Below are 15230 nucleotides of genomic sequence, written 5' to 3'. Positions count from 1 at the left end.
CAGAAATAAAACAAACACTGGTGTGTTCTGAACTCTTTGGTACCTAAGATGCTTACTTAAAGGTGCGTTTCTCATGTTAGTGTGTTGGTAGTTTTTTGGACACTTGGCTACCATTGTGATCTTGAAGACTTTGGAGGGTGTTCGCTTGTAGTGTTGTGAGGGTCTGTGCTTTGGTTCCTAATTTACCCGGAGACACGGCAGTGTGTCCAGAGCCTCAGGAGGTAATTTTCCCTGCAGGTGAGGAGCTGTTTGCTGTTCCTGTTGGAAGAAAGCTACTCTTGTTCAGTTTTTGCTGAAGGACAGCCATATCCCACAATTTCAGTGGGGTGGGATGTGTGTATTATTGTAAAGTTACTAACAATGTTGTGTGGAGTCATATGCTAATCTGTTATGTGTTCAAAAAGCCATTGCTTTTTAATCAACACCGCTTTCATGAGTGCTGTTGATTTAGTAGGCATTGATATTCAGTGCCCAGCTCTCAGGTATACAATTTTTCACACTCTGAAATCACTGTTGCAGGCTTCTCCCTTTGGTTTGATACATCAGCTCTAAGTTAATAACAATGACATTATTTCTCATGTTGTTCCAGCTTGAAAAAATGAAGTAGCCATTTCCGTTGGTAGAACTATGCATAAATGAGTACAATGTCAAGAGGGTGGTTACCCTCATGTCTTGTAGATATGAATTGAGGGTGGTTATTTTAACATAAAAATTAAAATATATTTAGATCATAAATCATGCAGGCTCTCCATTTAAATGTTGGTTGCAAGGGTGATTTTTCTCCTTTGTTCTGCTCTAAAAAGAAAAGCATTGAAAGCCCGTGAAACAGGCGAGATGCAACAGCGTGCGGAAGGGAGCGAACAGACTTAACAGCAGCAGAAACCTCAAATTCATTTTGTCATGTCGTCAGTTCAGCGGTTGCATGCCGAACGATTGGGTTGCTTTGTGGTGGCACGTGTGACTGTGGCAAAACCTTTGGGCTTGGAATACAAACGCCCTTCTCACCTGCGCTTAAACTGTCCCCACTTGGGGCATGGCAGAACTGTTGGCAGCGTGGGGTTTGACTTCAGTTGTCTTCCCCTGGGCTGGATGTGCACGGTTCGGGTGTGTTTGATGGCTCGTTTTGCGGGAGCGGCGGATGGGGTGGGCTCCGCCGGGACAGCAGGTCAAGCGCTTAGTGCATCCTGACAAAACACGTGTTTTGAGATGGTTTGCTGTGTTCCCGGCAAAGCTTGTTCACTGCGAATTGACAATGAAAGGATGTCTTCTCATCACCAAGACAGTAATTTCAGTAGGATCAGGTTCTTTTTTTCTCCCTTTTTATGGAAATGCAGGAATGATTAATAATCAACACATTTCTGTAGCTGCTTTTGTTCTATATTCTTTGAACCTCTTAGGCTGTCATCTATTAATTTTAAACCTCAGAAGGAACAAGTATAGAAATAGATGATGTAGTAATCCAAGGGCTTCTGCGGAGGTGAAACTTGCTTGTGATTGAATATATGCATTTTGTATTATTCTATATGCCTCCTGCATGAAAATATTTCACTTAAACACAAAAGAGGTCTTCATTTTGTCTTTAAATAAATAATCTCTTCATCCTGTGGAGTGTTATCATCCTTGTTGAGGGTATTAAAGCTGTGCAACTCTCAAATATAAAGTCGAGAACTTCTATTTCCAATATTTCCATCGTTGCCAGCTATGTTACTTCATCTTCTTTGCTGCTATTTTTTACATTTAAAATAAAAATTAAAAGAAACAAATACTATCCTTATATTTATTCTCTACTGTGAGCAGGCTTTGACCCTGGGGAAATATGAGATATCTAAGTATAGAAAAGTCTGAAGAGGAACTGCTAAATTTCAACAGGGAATTGCTAATTTTCTTTTAATTTTAGTATTGCTGCGCAAAAAGGAGTTTGGGTTTTTTTTCAAGTAATGAAGAAACAACTGTGTTGGTGTTAAATATTCAGTGGATTTTGCAAGTGACTTACTTAAATACCTTCATCTTTACAGATTTCCCTCACCTGAAAATATGCTGAAGTATGATTTTTTTTTTTTTTTGAGAGAGAGGGGATAATTTTTCTTGACGCTTACCTTTTTCCAGTTGGCTTTTTGTAAACTCTGGGCCTGTGTTTAAAAAATGAACTATATGACCCACATTTTGCCAACAAAATATTTGATGCCTGCTTTCTCTAACTGCAGAAAAGTTGGTGAAGGCTTTCTACTAAATGCTTAAAATAGCCAGGGGAGATCTGGAAAAAATGGTGAGTGGTGTGTTACACAAGCAGCCTGGCTTAGGTTAAAAGTGCTTCCAGATTGCTTAGAAACGAGCATGCTAGGGAACGGCAGAGTGAGAAAACCTGTGCGCTGCAACTCAAAACTGATCGGAGCTGCTCTCGGAGAGCAGCAGAGACGGGAAGTTCTCGTAGCGGCTGGTGTCCAGCTGTCACCCAGCGCGGGCAGCGCGAAGAGCTTCGCACGTCAGCAGCGCCAGTTTAGCAACTTCCTGAGCTGTCTTCCGATACCGAGGGTAGAATGGACACCGTGCCACCACTTAGTGCCCCAGGTGGTGGGACACCCTCTGAAGGGAAGACTGCGAATGCGTGGGTATGTTTGAGTTATGTATTTCTAGGCAGCTTGTGGTGAAAGAAGGTGATTGTATCCAGGGTGGGCTCTGAAATACTCCACTCGCTTCTCCAAATCATTCCAGCCTCTCTGAACTTAGTGGGTATTTGCAATTTTGGACAAGTCTTGCATTATGTCTTGTAATAATCTCATTAACATGCTACCTAACTGTTACTTAAATTCCTGTGCAGCACAGTCCATTTTAAAAAAAGAAAGGGTGAAGAAAAAAAAATGAGTCTGGTCAGGTTTTTCATCTTGCTATGAAAGCAAAAGTTGTGCGTACCCGATTGAATCGAACCCGGCGGGTAGGACAGGACGGGGGTAGCCAGCAAGCCATCTGTCACGGGGCAGCACCAAAAGGGAGCTTGCTGGTGTTGCGTGAAACAGTGACAGTCCGTTTCTTAAATTGGGTCCTGCATCTGTGAGCCCAGATGCTGTTACCCCTTTAGAGGGACTGACAGTACGATAATTTTCACTTGCCCAGCAGCAGCTTACCTGGGCAGGGCAGTTCTCGCGGAGGCTCAAGGCTGGCTGCAAGTTTCTGTTATGGGATGCTTTTCCAACCTCCTGTTTTTAAGTTTTGCTGGTTTGACTGATTTTTTTTTTTTTTTTCTGCCCCATGGTTCTTTTCCGAGATGTGTTTTTTAAAAAAGGTCTGCATTCTTAAAAAGTGATTGGCAATATACTGTGTCGATGGTTAAGGAAAAAAGCCCGGCTGTAAAGTTCTGGTTCCTTATGCTTTGGGAGTGTAAGGTGCCTTGGATGATGAAGCTGGGAAACCTTGGAAGATAAAGATTGTCAGGGCAAAACATAATCCCTCCTAAATTATTAGGTGGAGACCTGTACATTGCTGTCATGAGGGGAAAAGGGTTGTTGAGGGCTGAATAAATTAATCAGGATGGAAGTAGAGGATCTGACTGGTTGGGCTTGGACTGGGAGGTAAGTTTGGAAGTTTGGAGACTATGACTGGGAAGGAGAGCAGCAAGGTCTAGTACAAGAGAAGGCAACGGAAAAGGAAGAAGATAAAATTAAAACCATGGGGTTTCATGAAGGATTTCAGTTGGCGTAATGTAGCTGGCAAGTTTCTCTCTTTATTGAACCCCAGAATACTGCAGGACATAAAATTTTCTAGTGTTTCCAGTGTCCTTGATTTTGATCATTCCTCTGTCATGCCGGTACATGCAGAGGATAACCAAGCATTACTGAAAATATTTTTGTGAGCTTCAGGTGGCAGAGACCCGTGTGGGCATCTAAGTGTCCAAACAGTCAGAGCATGAATATATCACATGGTGCAATTATGGTCTTGCTCAGTGCACTTCATGAGAGGCAAAGCAATTGCTGATGAAAGAACAGGACTTAGCTTGGAAACATTGAAATGCACATCTAATACCGTCCATATAATCTTCATTCATCATACTTGTGCATATGCTTGATGGGTTAGTATACAATTATGCAACCACTTTTTCCTGCAGGACCTTTGTTTGGTGTTCAGGCTTGATGATGTGTCATCATTTCATGAGCGGTTACATGGTATTTTCTTTTTATACTTATTCATTGTGCAGTTCTGCCGTTTTTCACTGTATATCATGAAGATCTCAAAAGAAAATGCATTTCTTCGTGGTTAATATTCAACTAACAGTATATAATAAGACGTAATTACTCTGTGGTAATAGCTTTATCACCTTTCCTGTGTGGCTAAAGCTGCTTGAACCCATGATCAGAGCAGAGAACTGATTGGTTCAGCTGCTTTGGCTTCATTTTGGATCTGTTAGACCTAACTCCCGTAGTATAGTGTCTGACAAGTAGTTGGTTTATCTTACACAGTCATCACAACTGTGGGTTGCACATTGCTGACCGTGGTGGTACTCAGCACATCCTTGCATGTTGATTTTTGTAAACATATAAGGCTATGGAATCTGGATGCCTAAAACTCTTCTGGCCGGAAAGTTCATGTAGTTTGACCCATGATGAAATACATTTGGTACTAACCAGCCTCTGGTGGTCAAATTAAGGTGAATAAGGCTGAGTTTTACTCCTCAACCACTGAAGAAATAGATTTCATAGAACAAATACTAGAATAAAAATGGTGGGTGCTTTTCATTGTTTTAGACCTGTAGCTTTGTAACTAAGAAGGAAACCTAAGAAAAAACTGTTGTTTTGCCTTCTTGCATTGGACAAGGTCAAACACTTGTAGACTTCTCCCCTGTGCTACAGGGAAGAGAGGGGGTTGCTTGCAGTTAACAGTTTGGAAGTTAAGCCTTAACTTGACAACTTTCTTGACTGAGAATGATGGGAAAAAAGTACACTTGCACTGTGACTAAATCCAGCATACAATTAATTCTGCTATGCAGTTCTGTGTGTTAATTGCTGTCATTGTGTGAACTGATGGTTTAAGCAAAAATAGAAAATTTTAACTGGTGTGTTGCTTACAATGCATAGTCTTAGCTTAAAGTGCCACTCTGCAGTGGCTTTTTGAATTTGTTCTGTGCTGTCAATCTCTGTGAATCATTTATGTAAATGAAAAAGACGTTGAAGAGAGCAAACCTGGGAAGTGTGGTTTGCACTTCGTTTTCCACTTCTCTTGTTTGTTCAGAAGCTGTAAGCTGGTAGTGTCAAAGTGGAGGTGAGTATTTGTGGGTAGGTGCAATTAAATCTCCTTCCACATGCCCTCAGCTCTTCCTCTTCTTCCCCAGTATGTGTCACTCCATTAAAGATCCCCAGTGCCATACCCAGCTCCTCCTGTAGCTGTTGCTGGCATACTGGGCCACCAGCTAAGCAGGCTGCAGGGATCACTGTGGTGGTTTGGGACAAGTTGATCAGCCCATTTGGCAGTCGATGGCTCACTGACATGAAATGACAATCTGCCATGGGTGCTGCACCCTGTTAGAAGGGGATTTAGTTTCGAAGACAGACTTTTGCCCTTCTGTGAAACGTGTTTGATATTGGCTGCTGTGTTCTAATGGTGCTTTGAGGATGGATTGATCAGGCAAGCAGAGTGACATCAAATAGCTCTTTTCTTTAAGAAAGGCATGAAAAGAGTGAAGGTGTCCATCTCAAATGGCATCCTGAGGTAAAATTATCAAAGACTGTCTCTAACGGGGCTCAGCAACTTCAGCCTCTGGCAGAGCTGAAATGACTTGTCTTCAGTGTGGGGTTTTTCCCATTTTTGGTTGACATCCATCTGATGTGTCTATTAGCAAGGTAGCCCATAACCAGCTGTGCTTCTCAGAGAGTGAAGATAGAAGCCCAGGTGAGTCCCTGCTCAGCTCACTGCTTCCCGCGTTGCAGCGCTTGCCTGTCAGAATACACCGGGAGCCTTGAGAAATACCATCTGAATTAGAAGCCTCAAGTCTTCCATCCACGCCATTGCCAAGGAGGCACTGGGAACACCCTTCTGGCTTTTTTGGCACTTCGTTTAAACTTCTAAGCTGCTACCTTCGGCACTGTCTTTGGATAGCTTTATTTTTTTGCGTGTTTGGTCGCTTAGCAACACAGAAGAGGAAAAATAGTAAATGCAGCTAATTTGGTTTTATTACTGATAAGTTAGTATCTCTTCAATATAAAAATGTATTTTTAATAAGACTAATGAGCTGTGATTCCTGGCTTTCGCCAGGCAGAATGTTAAATAAACGATGTCGATGGACTGGGTAAAGAACCCGACACCCCGAGGGGTTTGCTGTTACCTGGAGCTGTGTGTTGAATGTCTCTGTGTGTGTGCTATTGTTTGGGGGATTTTATGCTGCTGCTACTTTATTGGGTGAGTTTCTCCAATCCTTTGTGCCTCATTTTCCCTAGCAGTAGAAGGGATTTGATTTAAAAACCAACAACAATGAAAAAAACAAACCAAAAACCCCCAACCTAACATTAATTGTGGTAAGTAGCCTACCTGCTAAAGTAGAAAACCAAAAAGTTGTAAGTGTGTAAAATGGATCTGTTTGCCTGGGAAAGCATTGAAATCTGTTACCATTTTAGTATTGTAGTGTTTTTGACTGGAACATGTTATAAATTTTCTGCTCTTGCATCAGATGTTTGGCAGCAACAGTTAATTTTTATCATTCATGGGGCAACATTCCTGTTGCTCAAAAAAGCGTTTGTCTGATCAAGAGCTTTTTGGAATTTGTTTATAAACCTTTCCTTGCTGCTGGAATATTTGGACAATGTTAGCAGCAAAAATCCAGATAATTACGAATGGTTGAAGCAATCTCTCTGTTTATTTCTTCTGTTTTTATAGATTGCTTGTTCAAACTATGTCCCATGAACCGGTACTCTGCTCAAAAGCAGTTCTGGAAAGCAGCAAAGCCAGGAGCTAACAGCACAACAGACGCCGTGCTACTCAATAAACTGCATGTAAGTATTCATGGTAAGGCTACTGCTGATCATAACACTCTTACCCATACTGCTTTAAATAAGTATTTTCAATCAACTTGACACACTTAACCTGGAGACACCAACAAAGTATATAGAAATCAGTATACAAGACTCCTTTGAGACAGTCACTGAGATCTAACTCTTTAATCATCCTCTGATTTATGACAACATGCTGTTCAAGGCCTGTGTGTGTCCCAATATCGGTATGTGTGATATTGGGTTAGAGTCACGGTAGCCATTTAAGCTTTTGTCGTTAACCTGTGCTAACCGGTAGTAGTGGTCTACGTGGGCATTATGGGTGGTAACAGTGTGAAAAGGGGACCTTTTCAAACAACTACGCAGAGTAGAGGATTCTCAGGCGTTGCGTCTCAACGTGGGAAGTCACAGGCGTTCGTGGCTGGTAGATGCCGTCTGAGCTACCAGTCTGATAAATCTTTTGGGATTCCTCAAAAAAATATAGCTGCTGTTGATACATCTAGATATTGATGGGTAATTATGAGTAATTATAAGGCCAGACAGCCTCTCCTTCCTAGTTAGCTTGCGGTATTTAATATTTTCTGGGTAAAATGTTGACGCTGAGCCGTTGAAAACCCAGTAAGGCAGTTGATTGCTGTTTTTAGAGTTCCTATAATAAAAAAAAAAGCCAACCTAACTTAAATACCATCTGTTGACTTTAGAGTTAAATAAACTTCATGTTTATGTTAAAATTGCATAGCTAGAGTACTTCATGTCAAAATTACAAATCTAAATATTTTTAGTTCCTTTAAGCCTATATTAAGCTCATTGTAGACTGAAATACAAAATGGCCCTGTAGGAGAGTGTCATTTGCTGATTGCCATATGGCTGCCTTGCTCCCGCATTTCACAAAGGCTGTTTGACTCATTTTACTTCTGAAAACATAATTTTATAACCTAGAAGTATTAACTTGGCAAGGAGAAAGCTATTTTGGTACTGTTTGTAGCACAAAGGTCCCTCACTTGTGCAGCATTTCTCCTGCCCCTTTAATGATGATCAAAGTAGACCATGCCAGCAAGCTTTCAGTAACAGAGGGTTCGGAGTTCGGTTTTTTTGGTGTACAAGGGAAGGGGAGAGTTTATGCCTGCAGGTTATGTGTGTGAGTTCATGGATTTTAAGAGAAAGTATGGTCTAAATACTGTGTCATGTAGAAGAAAAATACTGTGTAATTGCCCTGGATTACAAGGTCATTTAAAGTTATCTTCTCTTTCCTTAGTACGTGCCAGTTCAGGTGTTTGGGACCTGTTCCTATTTGTGTGACATTTTCCCGTTTTGTGCCGAGGTCCCTATGGAAATACAAGATTAGATTTTTCCAGTATTTAGCCCCAGCTGAGTGATGTTTGTACAGAAATGTACCACCATGCATGAACTGCTTGCTTGATTTGGTGAAAGTATTTCAGTACCTTGCAGTTTTATTGGATATTATTTAACATGCATCACTTTGACATAAAGGCTAATCTCTCATGTAGCATGTGCCAAATCAGGCCTTCAGTGACCTGGGGCTGGTACATGGCTGGAAAAGAATATGGTTCCATGTACATCACCCATATATCAACACTAATTTTTCTGCCAATCATATGGGCACATCTGTCATCTTTTCCATTTTTTGGCACATGGAATACACTAAAAAACCCTGCATTTTGCATGATGTTTGTTGGGGGACTATGCCCTGGAAAATGTGCATACAACTGTTAGCTCTGCCGGTGATGAGATTTTTTTTATCACTGCATATAATTTGTAATGCAATTGGTGATGCAAGATGTATTCATCATCACTTGCCTTTTTTGGCTTCTGTTTGTCTGCTGGTGGAATTTATTGTCTGCTGTGGAGTGCTCAATGCTGAGGTCAGGTTATTTTAAGTTAATGCCATTTAAGGGATTTAAAATCTGGGACACTTGTCTTTCTTTGGTATCAAGAAATCAGTGCTGGTTGAGAAGCTGACATCTAGTGGCCAAAGAAAATTATTCTTTCTTCTTGAATGATTGTCAGTTTTGGTGTGTGCTTTTGAAATGCATCCAAAGTCTTAATCATATTTTCACCGAATACACTATTTTCTTTACTTATTATAAGTGTGGCACCCAGTCCAGTGCAGGCAGAGAAGTCCTGTCTTATGTGATTGCTGTTGATAGTTGAGAGGGCCCTGGTGTATTGGAGAAATCCTTTCTCAACAAAATAACTTGAAATCGAGGAGAAAAAAAAAAAAAACAGTAATAGGGATAAAGTTTTTCCGCATTGTGGAAAATAGAAATATATGTTTCTAATATATTTCTGAATATATTCTTGAATTTGAATGAGCAGCTGTATTCCAGGTTCTCTTGGAGCAAGAGCCACCTACTATAACTAGCACAACTTCTAAAAATAGCACATTTTGTATAAGCTGAACATGCTGAAATTTTATAACAGTATGCAGGTAGCTCTTCCATTGTAGTAGCTAAGTTTTGTCCTGTGTTATTACTGCTTTACATTACTGCAGTTACGAACTGTGGGCACTTTCTTCTCCTCCAGGAGAAAACTAGACCTGCTATAGTCCTTGAGATCTGGGCACCAAACCATAAACATCAGTGCTTAGCCTCCAGAAAAGTCTACTTTTAAATTACTCTCTACTACCAGATATCAGTTAAAGCAAACACAGATGTTTTTAATGGAAAAACCCTGTCTTTCATGTAAAGTAAGAGAGAATTTCTTTACCGAATGAAATGGTTTAAAAAGGGGCTTGGCAAAATAGCTCATTTCTTGTGAAACAAAACAAAGTGCGAGAGGCTAGTTATCAATTAAGTTATTAAACAGAACAATGCATCCATATGATCATTCAATTTTGCAAGGACTTTCCCTTGTATTACCGTGTTAGTGTGATGCAGAAATGCCCAGCTGCGTTCTTGCAGCCGGTCTGTAACGTCGCACAGAGTATCCTTCAGCCTGATGAAGTACGCGCTCGGTGTTGCTGGCACGTCGGGAACTCGTGTATCCAGAGCTGCAGCGGGCTTTTGTAAATGTCTTCTGAATAATTCTGCTGCATGGTGAAGATGATTAGAGTTGTCGTAAAAAGACAGGCTATGGAAAAGTTGGGGCTTATATTGGCAAAGTAAAATGAAGATCTGAAGCCAAGGTCCTTCTCTTTGTATAGAAGTCAGTGGGAAGTAATACAGACCTCCTGGCTCGAGTCGTTACCCGTCCCTTTCCACCTTACCTCCATAGGTGCGTTGTTGTCTTCTCATGGCTTGTCTTTTGTCTTGTCCGAATTTTCCATCTCATGTTTTATTCCAAAATTTTGTCAAATTATACGCAAATTAAGAATTGCTTAAATGGCGTGTGTCTATCTTCCTAAACAACTGAAAAAGGCAATTGGGAATGACACTGTTAGAAGTTGAAAAAAAGAAATTGCGCTGTTTCAGATGCTCGCTGTTTTTCCAGTTCTTTGAAATACTCTTGAAGAACCTCGAGTGCCTGGCCACACTTTTTATAAAACAGTCAGCAATCTAATGGTTCTCCTTTACTTTCAGCATGCGGCAGATTTGGAAAAGAAACAGAATGAAACTGAAAACAGAAAGCTGCTGGGAACGGTCATCCAGTATGGCAATGTTATCCAGGTAGGCCATGAACGCCTTTGCAAGCTGTACAGGATTTTGCTCAAACTCCCCTGCTCAATGTAACTTGGAATTTCTGGAATTCATGGACAAGAGTCCGTAGCTTTGCAGGGTGTGACAACATCCTGAAGTGGGAGCCTGTGAAGCAAGAACTGGACGTATAGCTATGGTGGAGTCACTTTTTTATTATGGGTTAATCGTGCCTTTTTTGTTGTTGTCGTTGAGGTCACCATATGATAGCTTTCTTCAGAAACGCTTCTTAGAGCCTTCATTAGAGTTGGCCATTTGGAAGATGGCACAGGCACTGTACAATGCCAAATACGGCCTTGCACAGTCAAATGTTGACATGTCAAATAATAAACTGACGGAGAGAAGGAAAATCAAGCCGTATAAGTAGTTACAGTCCACTGAAGCAAAGGATATGCTAGATTGCAGGGAATGGATTAACAAATATTTAATAATGCGTTAAACCCAATAAAAATGGAAAGTATAATAATAATGTTAAAAAAAACAGGTGTTTAATGGGGAACATAATATGCAGCAGGTGTGGGTGCACCCTGGAACCAAAGCAGACCTACTTCCACTAGGTAGAGTGCCTCAGCTCTTCAGAAGTAGGGATAGCTGCCTGAGCGTTTTGAGCCTTAACTTAAGAAATTCCTCTAAAAATGCTTTTTATTTTATTCTACTGACATAATACTAGCCAACAGAGGGGGTGGCTAGCAGCACAGGCAAGACTGGGCTTTCTTGTTGCAAGGAGAAATTGGTTGGCTGCCCTTTAAATTGCAGGATTTGGAGCAGCCTGGTGGAGGAAGGGCAGGGAAGTCCCTGCTTTGGTTGAATTAAGTGTGCTATTGGCCTCTGTGTTTGAGGCAAAGAAAAATCTACTTTTAATGATGAAAGAAAAATAACAATATCCATTTTTATTGATTGGACTACAAGCATCAACACTATTAAGAGCAGCAATATTTTTTACCAATATTTTCCCATAACTCCAAAATCTTCTGTGAGTAACCACTATTTATGGTAGCCAAAAGGCATGAAAAAGCCCTTTCTATACAAAAGCACCTCTCTGTTAAATTTACTGTAAATTTGACCACAGTTGGTTGGAGCAGAGTGGCTGGGAGCTGGAATGTGACCTGTTGCAGCTTACATATTGATGCTGATGCTGTGCAGTCTGCGAGGTGGTACGCAGCAGAAGGTTGAAGAACGGGAGTTTTTTGAAGAGAGTCTTCAAAGGAGCAGTCACGTTTTCTGTTAAATCAGACAGAGCAAAGCAAGATAAGAGCAGCTTTCCTTCTCACCACCCCCTTTTTACCAGGGAAAACCACTTAGTCCCCAGCATCTTACAGCTTTTGATCCTGGGTTTTTGAATAGGCTGTTGTAAAGTGGCAAGAACGTTTCTAAGTGTTTATTGTTTGCTGGAGAAGGGACTGTTGGATTAGCTGAAGATGTTTTGTGCTGTAGGACTGTATATATACTGAAAGCAGTGTAAGTGAAATTGTGCCTGGATTCATCAGTATTTTTATACAATTTAGTTTTTATTTTAATTCCTGTATTATACTGTGGTCATCTTACGCACACTTGCTATTTATTGAGGGGAGGAAAAATGAGCATTCTTAGAACTGAACTCTAATTCTTATTCTAGCTGCTTCACTTAAAAAGTAACAAATACTTAACAGTAAATAAGAGACTTCCAGCCCTGCTAGAGAAGAATGCTATGAGGGTGACCTTGGATGAAGCTGGAAATGAAGGTTCCTGGTTCTACATACAGCCCTTCTATAAACTACGTTCCATTGGAGACAGTGTAAGTGCTAAGAGGAATATTTTCATGTATTTGTGCACAGCTTGGCAAACCTTGTTTCAGAAGGCCTGTTTTGCAATTAATGAAATGCACAGATCTTTTAGTGCGTGTTGTTGCAGGAACAACCTTTTTCCTCTGCTGTCATGAGGGGGAGGAAAATTGCTATGGTAACTTGTATTTTGGAAATGTGGAATGCTTTAATGTTGGAGGGAATGAGGGACCTAATTACACTAGCCTCTCACAATTCCTGTCCAATTCAAAATGGTAGGAAACGTTGAGTTCCATCAGTAGATTTGGAACAAATAGCATCTTGGTTTTCAATGTTGTCGGTTTGAAATCAAAATTCATCATCTTTTTGTATATGAGGAGTGAGGTTGTAATGAGGTTAAATGGTCCTGTTCATAGGAAATCTGGAAAATAATTGGTTCTGAATTAAATGCATTACCATTTTAATCTCTTAATCTCTCTCTCTTTTTTTTTTTTCCAAATCTGAGTAACCTGGGTATACTGTCTGCCTAAAATCATGAGGTAATAAGCTTCAGTGTCTAGGTATATATTTGGCATCTAAAGACAGCGGCCTTTATCAAATAGGAGTAATTGATCCTGTAGAGTAGCCCCATACATTTTGATGTGGCTGTTCCTCTTCTAAGGCACACACACGCACACAGTAAAGCCAAAGCACAGGGTAGCGCCATCTTAGTGGCCATTAAGCTCTTTTAAATCACAACAGTTCTCAGACTCTTTATCACTAAGAACAGTTCTTTTCAATACAGAAAAGGCTTTTTGGTTTTTAGTTTAAGTTAGACTTTGCCCTAGAAGAAGGGAAGAACAGGACCTTCACTGTCCATAATAAAGTGCATTTGTCTTGAGTCATATGCCAGCCTGGTCAAGGATCTGATTTTACAAATGAAAGTGTGTCTTGGAGGAGGAGGGTTTTTGGCTGACCTTTTGCTATAGGAATTATTTGTTAAATGTTAACCAATGAAACAACTTCATGGAAAGCAGCAGATAGGTTAGTTACCGGAATTGCAGTCTGTGTTTCTTCTGCAAGCCTCTGAATCCAATAGTATAGGGGTTTTTTTTCTGCCTGAATGACTGTGTATGATGAGCTGAACTCTGAAGCAAACAGAATCCTGGTTTTCATACTCAGACTGGCATCTCTCCAAATGCAAGAAGGTGATTTCCTCCCATCATTCCCATTAAAAAAAGAAAGAAGAAGAGCCTTCTCAGGTTGCAAGTTTCTGTCTGATGCTGTACTTATCTACAGGTTGTCATTGGAGACAAAGTAGTCCTGAATCCCGTCAACGCTGGCCAGCCTCTTCACGCCAGTAGTCATCAGCTTGTTGATAACCCAGGATGCAATGAGGTAAGGGCAGACTGACACAGCTGGAGCAACTGTACAAACCTCTGCATGTTTCAGCTAAGCTGCTAGGACATGTGTTTTATGAAAATCAGGTTATCAGTAAGTTGGTTGGTGCCTGTGGCTTTGTGGTTATCTTATTAATTAGCAACTTAATATAGCTCTCAGACATCTCTCATCAATTGGGCACTGGACAGAGGTTTGAGTTTGATCACTTTTGCTTAACTGGCTAAAAATAAAATTTTTCTTAAAAAATCATAAGTCGTGGCACAGAGATGTGCAGCAAGTGACTTCCTAGCAAGTCAGCTCTGTAGTTACTCTGGAGTAAATGCAGAAAGAGCTTTCCTTCTCTAGAGTAAAGTGACAGGGACTGGAGTATTCTGTTGAAAATCATCTAAAAGGTAAGGCAGTACTTTGGCAGAATCTTGTTCAGGCGCGAGACAGTGGAACTTATGGTTTTAGTTCTCCTTTTAGGTCAACTCTGTGAATTGCAATACAAGCTGGAAAATAGTCCTCTTCATGAAATGGAGTGATAACAAAGATGATATTCTCAAAGGGGTAAGACTCATAACTCTACTTGCTTGTAATGTGTTCACTCATGGGTAATGCCTATATTGACCATGCTGTCTGGGCTTTGACAGGGGGATGTGGTGAGACTGTTTCATGCAGAACAGGAGAAGTTTCTGACTTGCGATGAGCACAGGAAGAAGCAGCATGTCTTCCTGAGAACAACAGGGAGACAGTCAGCCACGTCTGCAACCAGTTCAAAAGCCCTGTGGGAAGTAGAGGTAAGAATTGTAACCCAGGCTGGCAGTGGCTGTATAGTAACAATTACTATTTCTGTTTAAAAACAGTGTACCTGGATTTCTTTTTTTAGGTAAAAGTCTTCCTGGTGTTAGAAGTTTAATCATAAAATTCCTTTTCTTACTGTGTTTTCTGTGCAAAATCAAAGAGGAGTTCTGATCTCTAATGCTGCAGCAGATAGCTCTCAAATTCAGGTTCTGCACAATTCAGAAAAAGGGGACAGAGAAGCATCTACAAAGTCATTTTCTTACCCGTCACTAGCGTTTAACACCAGCTCATAATTTCAAGTGTCCTGCTGAGTGTACCGAACACTCTATTTTTAGTGTGGAATAATGTGATTATGCACATCCTTATTTGACAGGAGATTGCAACCCTTTGCTAGTCTCTGTGCATTGTTTCTGGACCATTTTTTCTTTACTTGGCTCTTAAATAGTGTGACTAACACCTTGGCCATCACTGACTTCTTAAAATAGCCTCACTCTATTGGTGTGATTAGAGTTGTTTTATGATTTTAAATGCTTGCTGTGTTAACTGCCTATGAGAATCATAAAACCAATTGTAACAGTGGATAGGTGTTTTTCATATTCTCTTTCTAAAAGTATCTGCTTCGATATACATTAAAAGCCTACCTAGCATTAACTTACGTTGACATTTTAGAACACATCATTAGC

General features: G+C 40.6%; 1 protein-coding gene across 2 annotated transcripts in view; it reads left to right on the top strand.

The window, feature by feature from the left end:
- ITPR1 (inositol 1,4,5-trisphosphate receptor type 1) overlaps positions 1-15230 on the top strand; it is a gene marked incomplete at its 3' end in the record, with an annotated part of 162775 nt that overhangs the window by 29547 nt on the left and 117998 nt on the right. For both annotated transcript variants that reach the window (XM_082004787.1, XM_082004786.1), the window contains exons 3-8: positions 6859-6974; positions 10511-10597; positions 12240-12398; positions 13663-13761; positions 14230-14313; positions 14397-14543. In XM_082004787.1, coding sequence (XP_081860913.1) covers positions 6859-6974; positions 10511-10597; positions 12240-12398; positions 13663-13761; positions 14230-14313; positions 14397-14543 — 692 coding nt within the window. The remainder of the gene's footprint in view (positions 1-6858; positions 6975-10510; positions 10598-12239; positions 12399-13662; positions 13762-14229; positions 14314-14396; positions 14544-15230) is intronic.

Source organism: Phaethon aethereus (assembly GCF_964289735.1).
Source record: "Phaethon aethereus genome assembly, chromosome: 11".
Taxonomy (NCBI): Eukaryota; Metazoa; Chordata; class Aves; order Phaethontiformes; family Phaethontidae; genus Phaethon; species Phaethon aethereus.
Note: the sequence above shows the minus strand (reverse complement) of the source record. Positions and strands in the feature narration are given on the sequence as shown.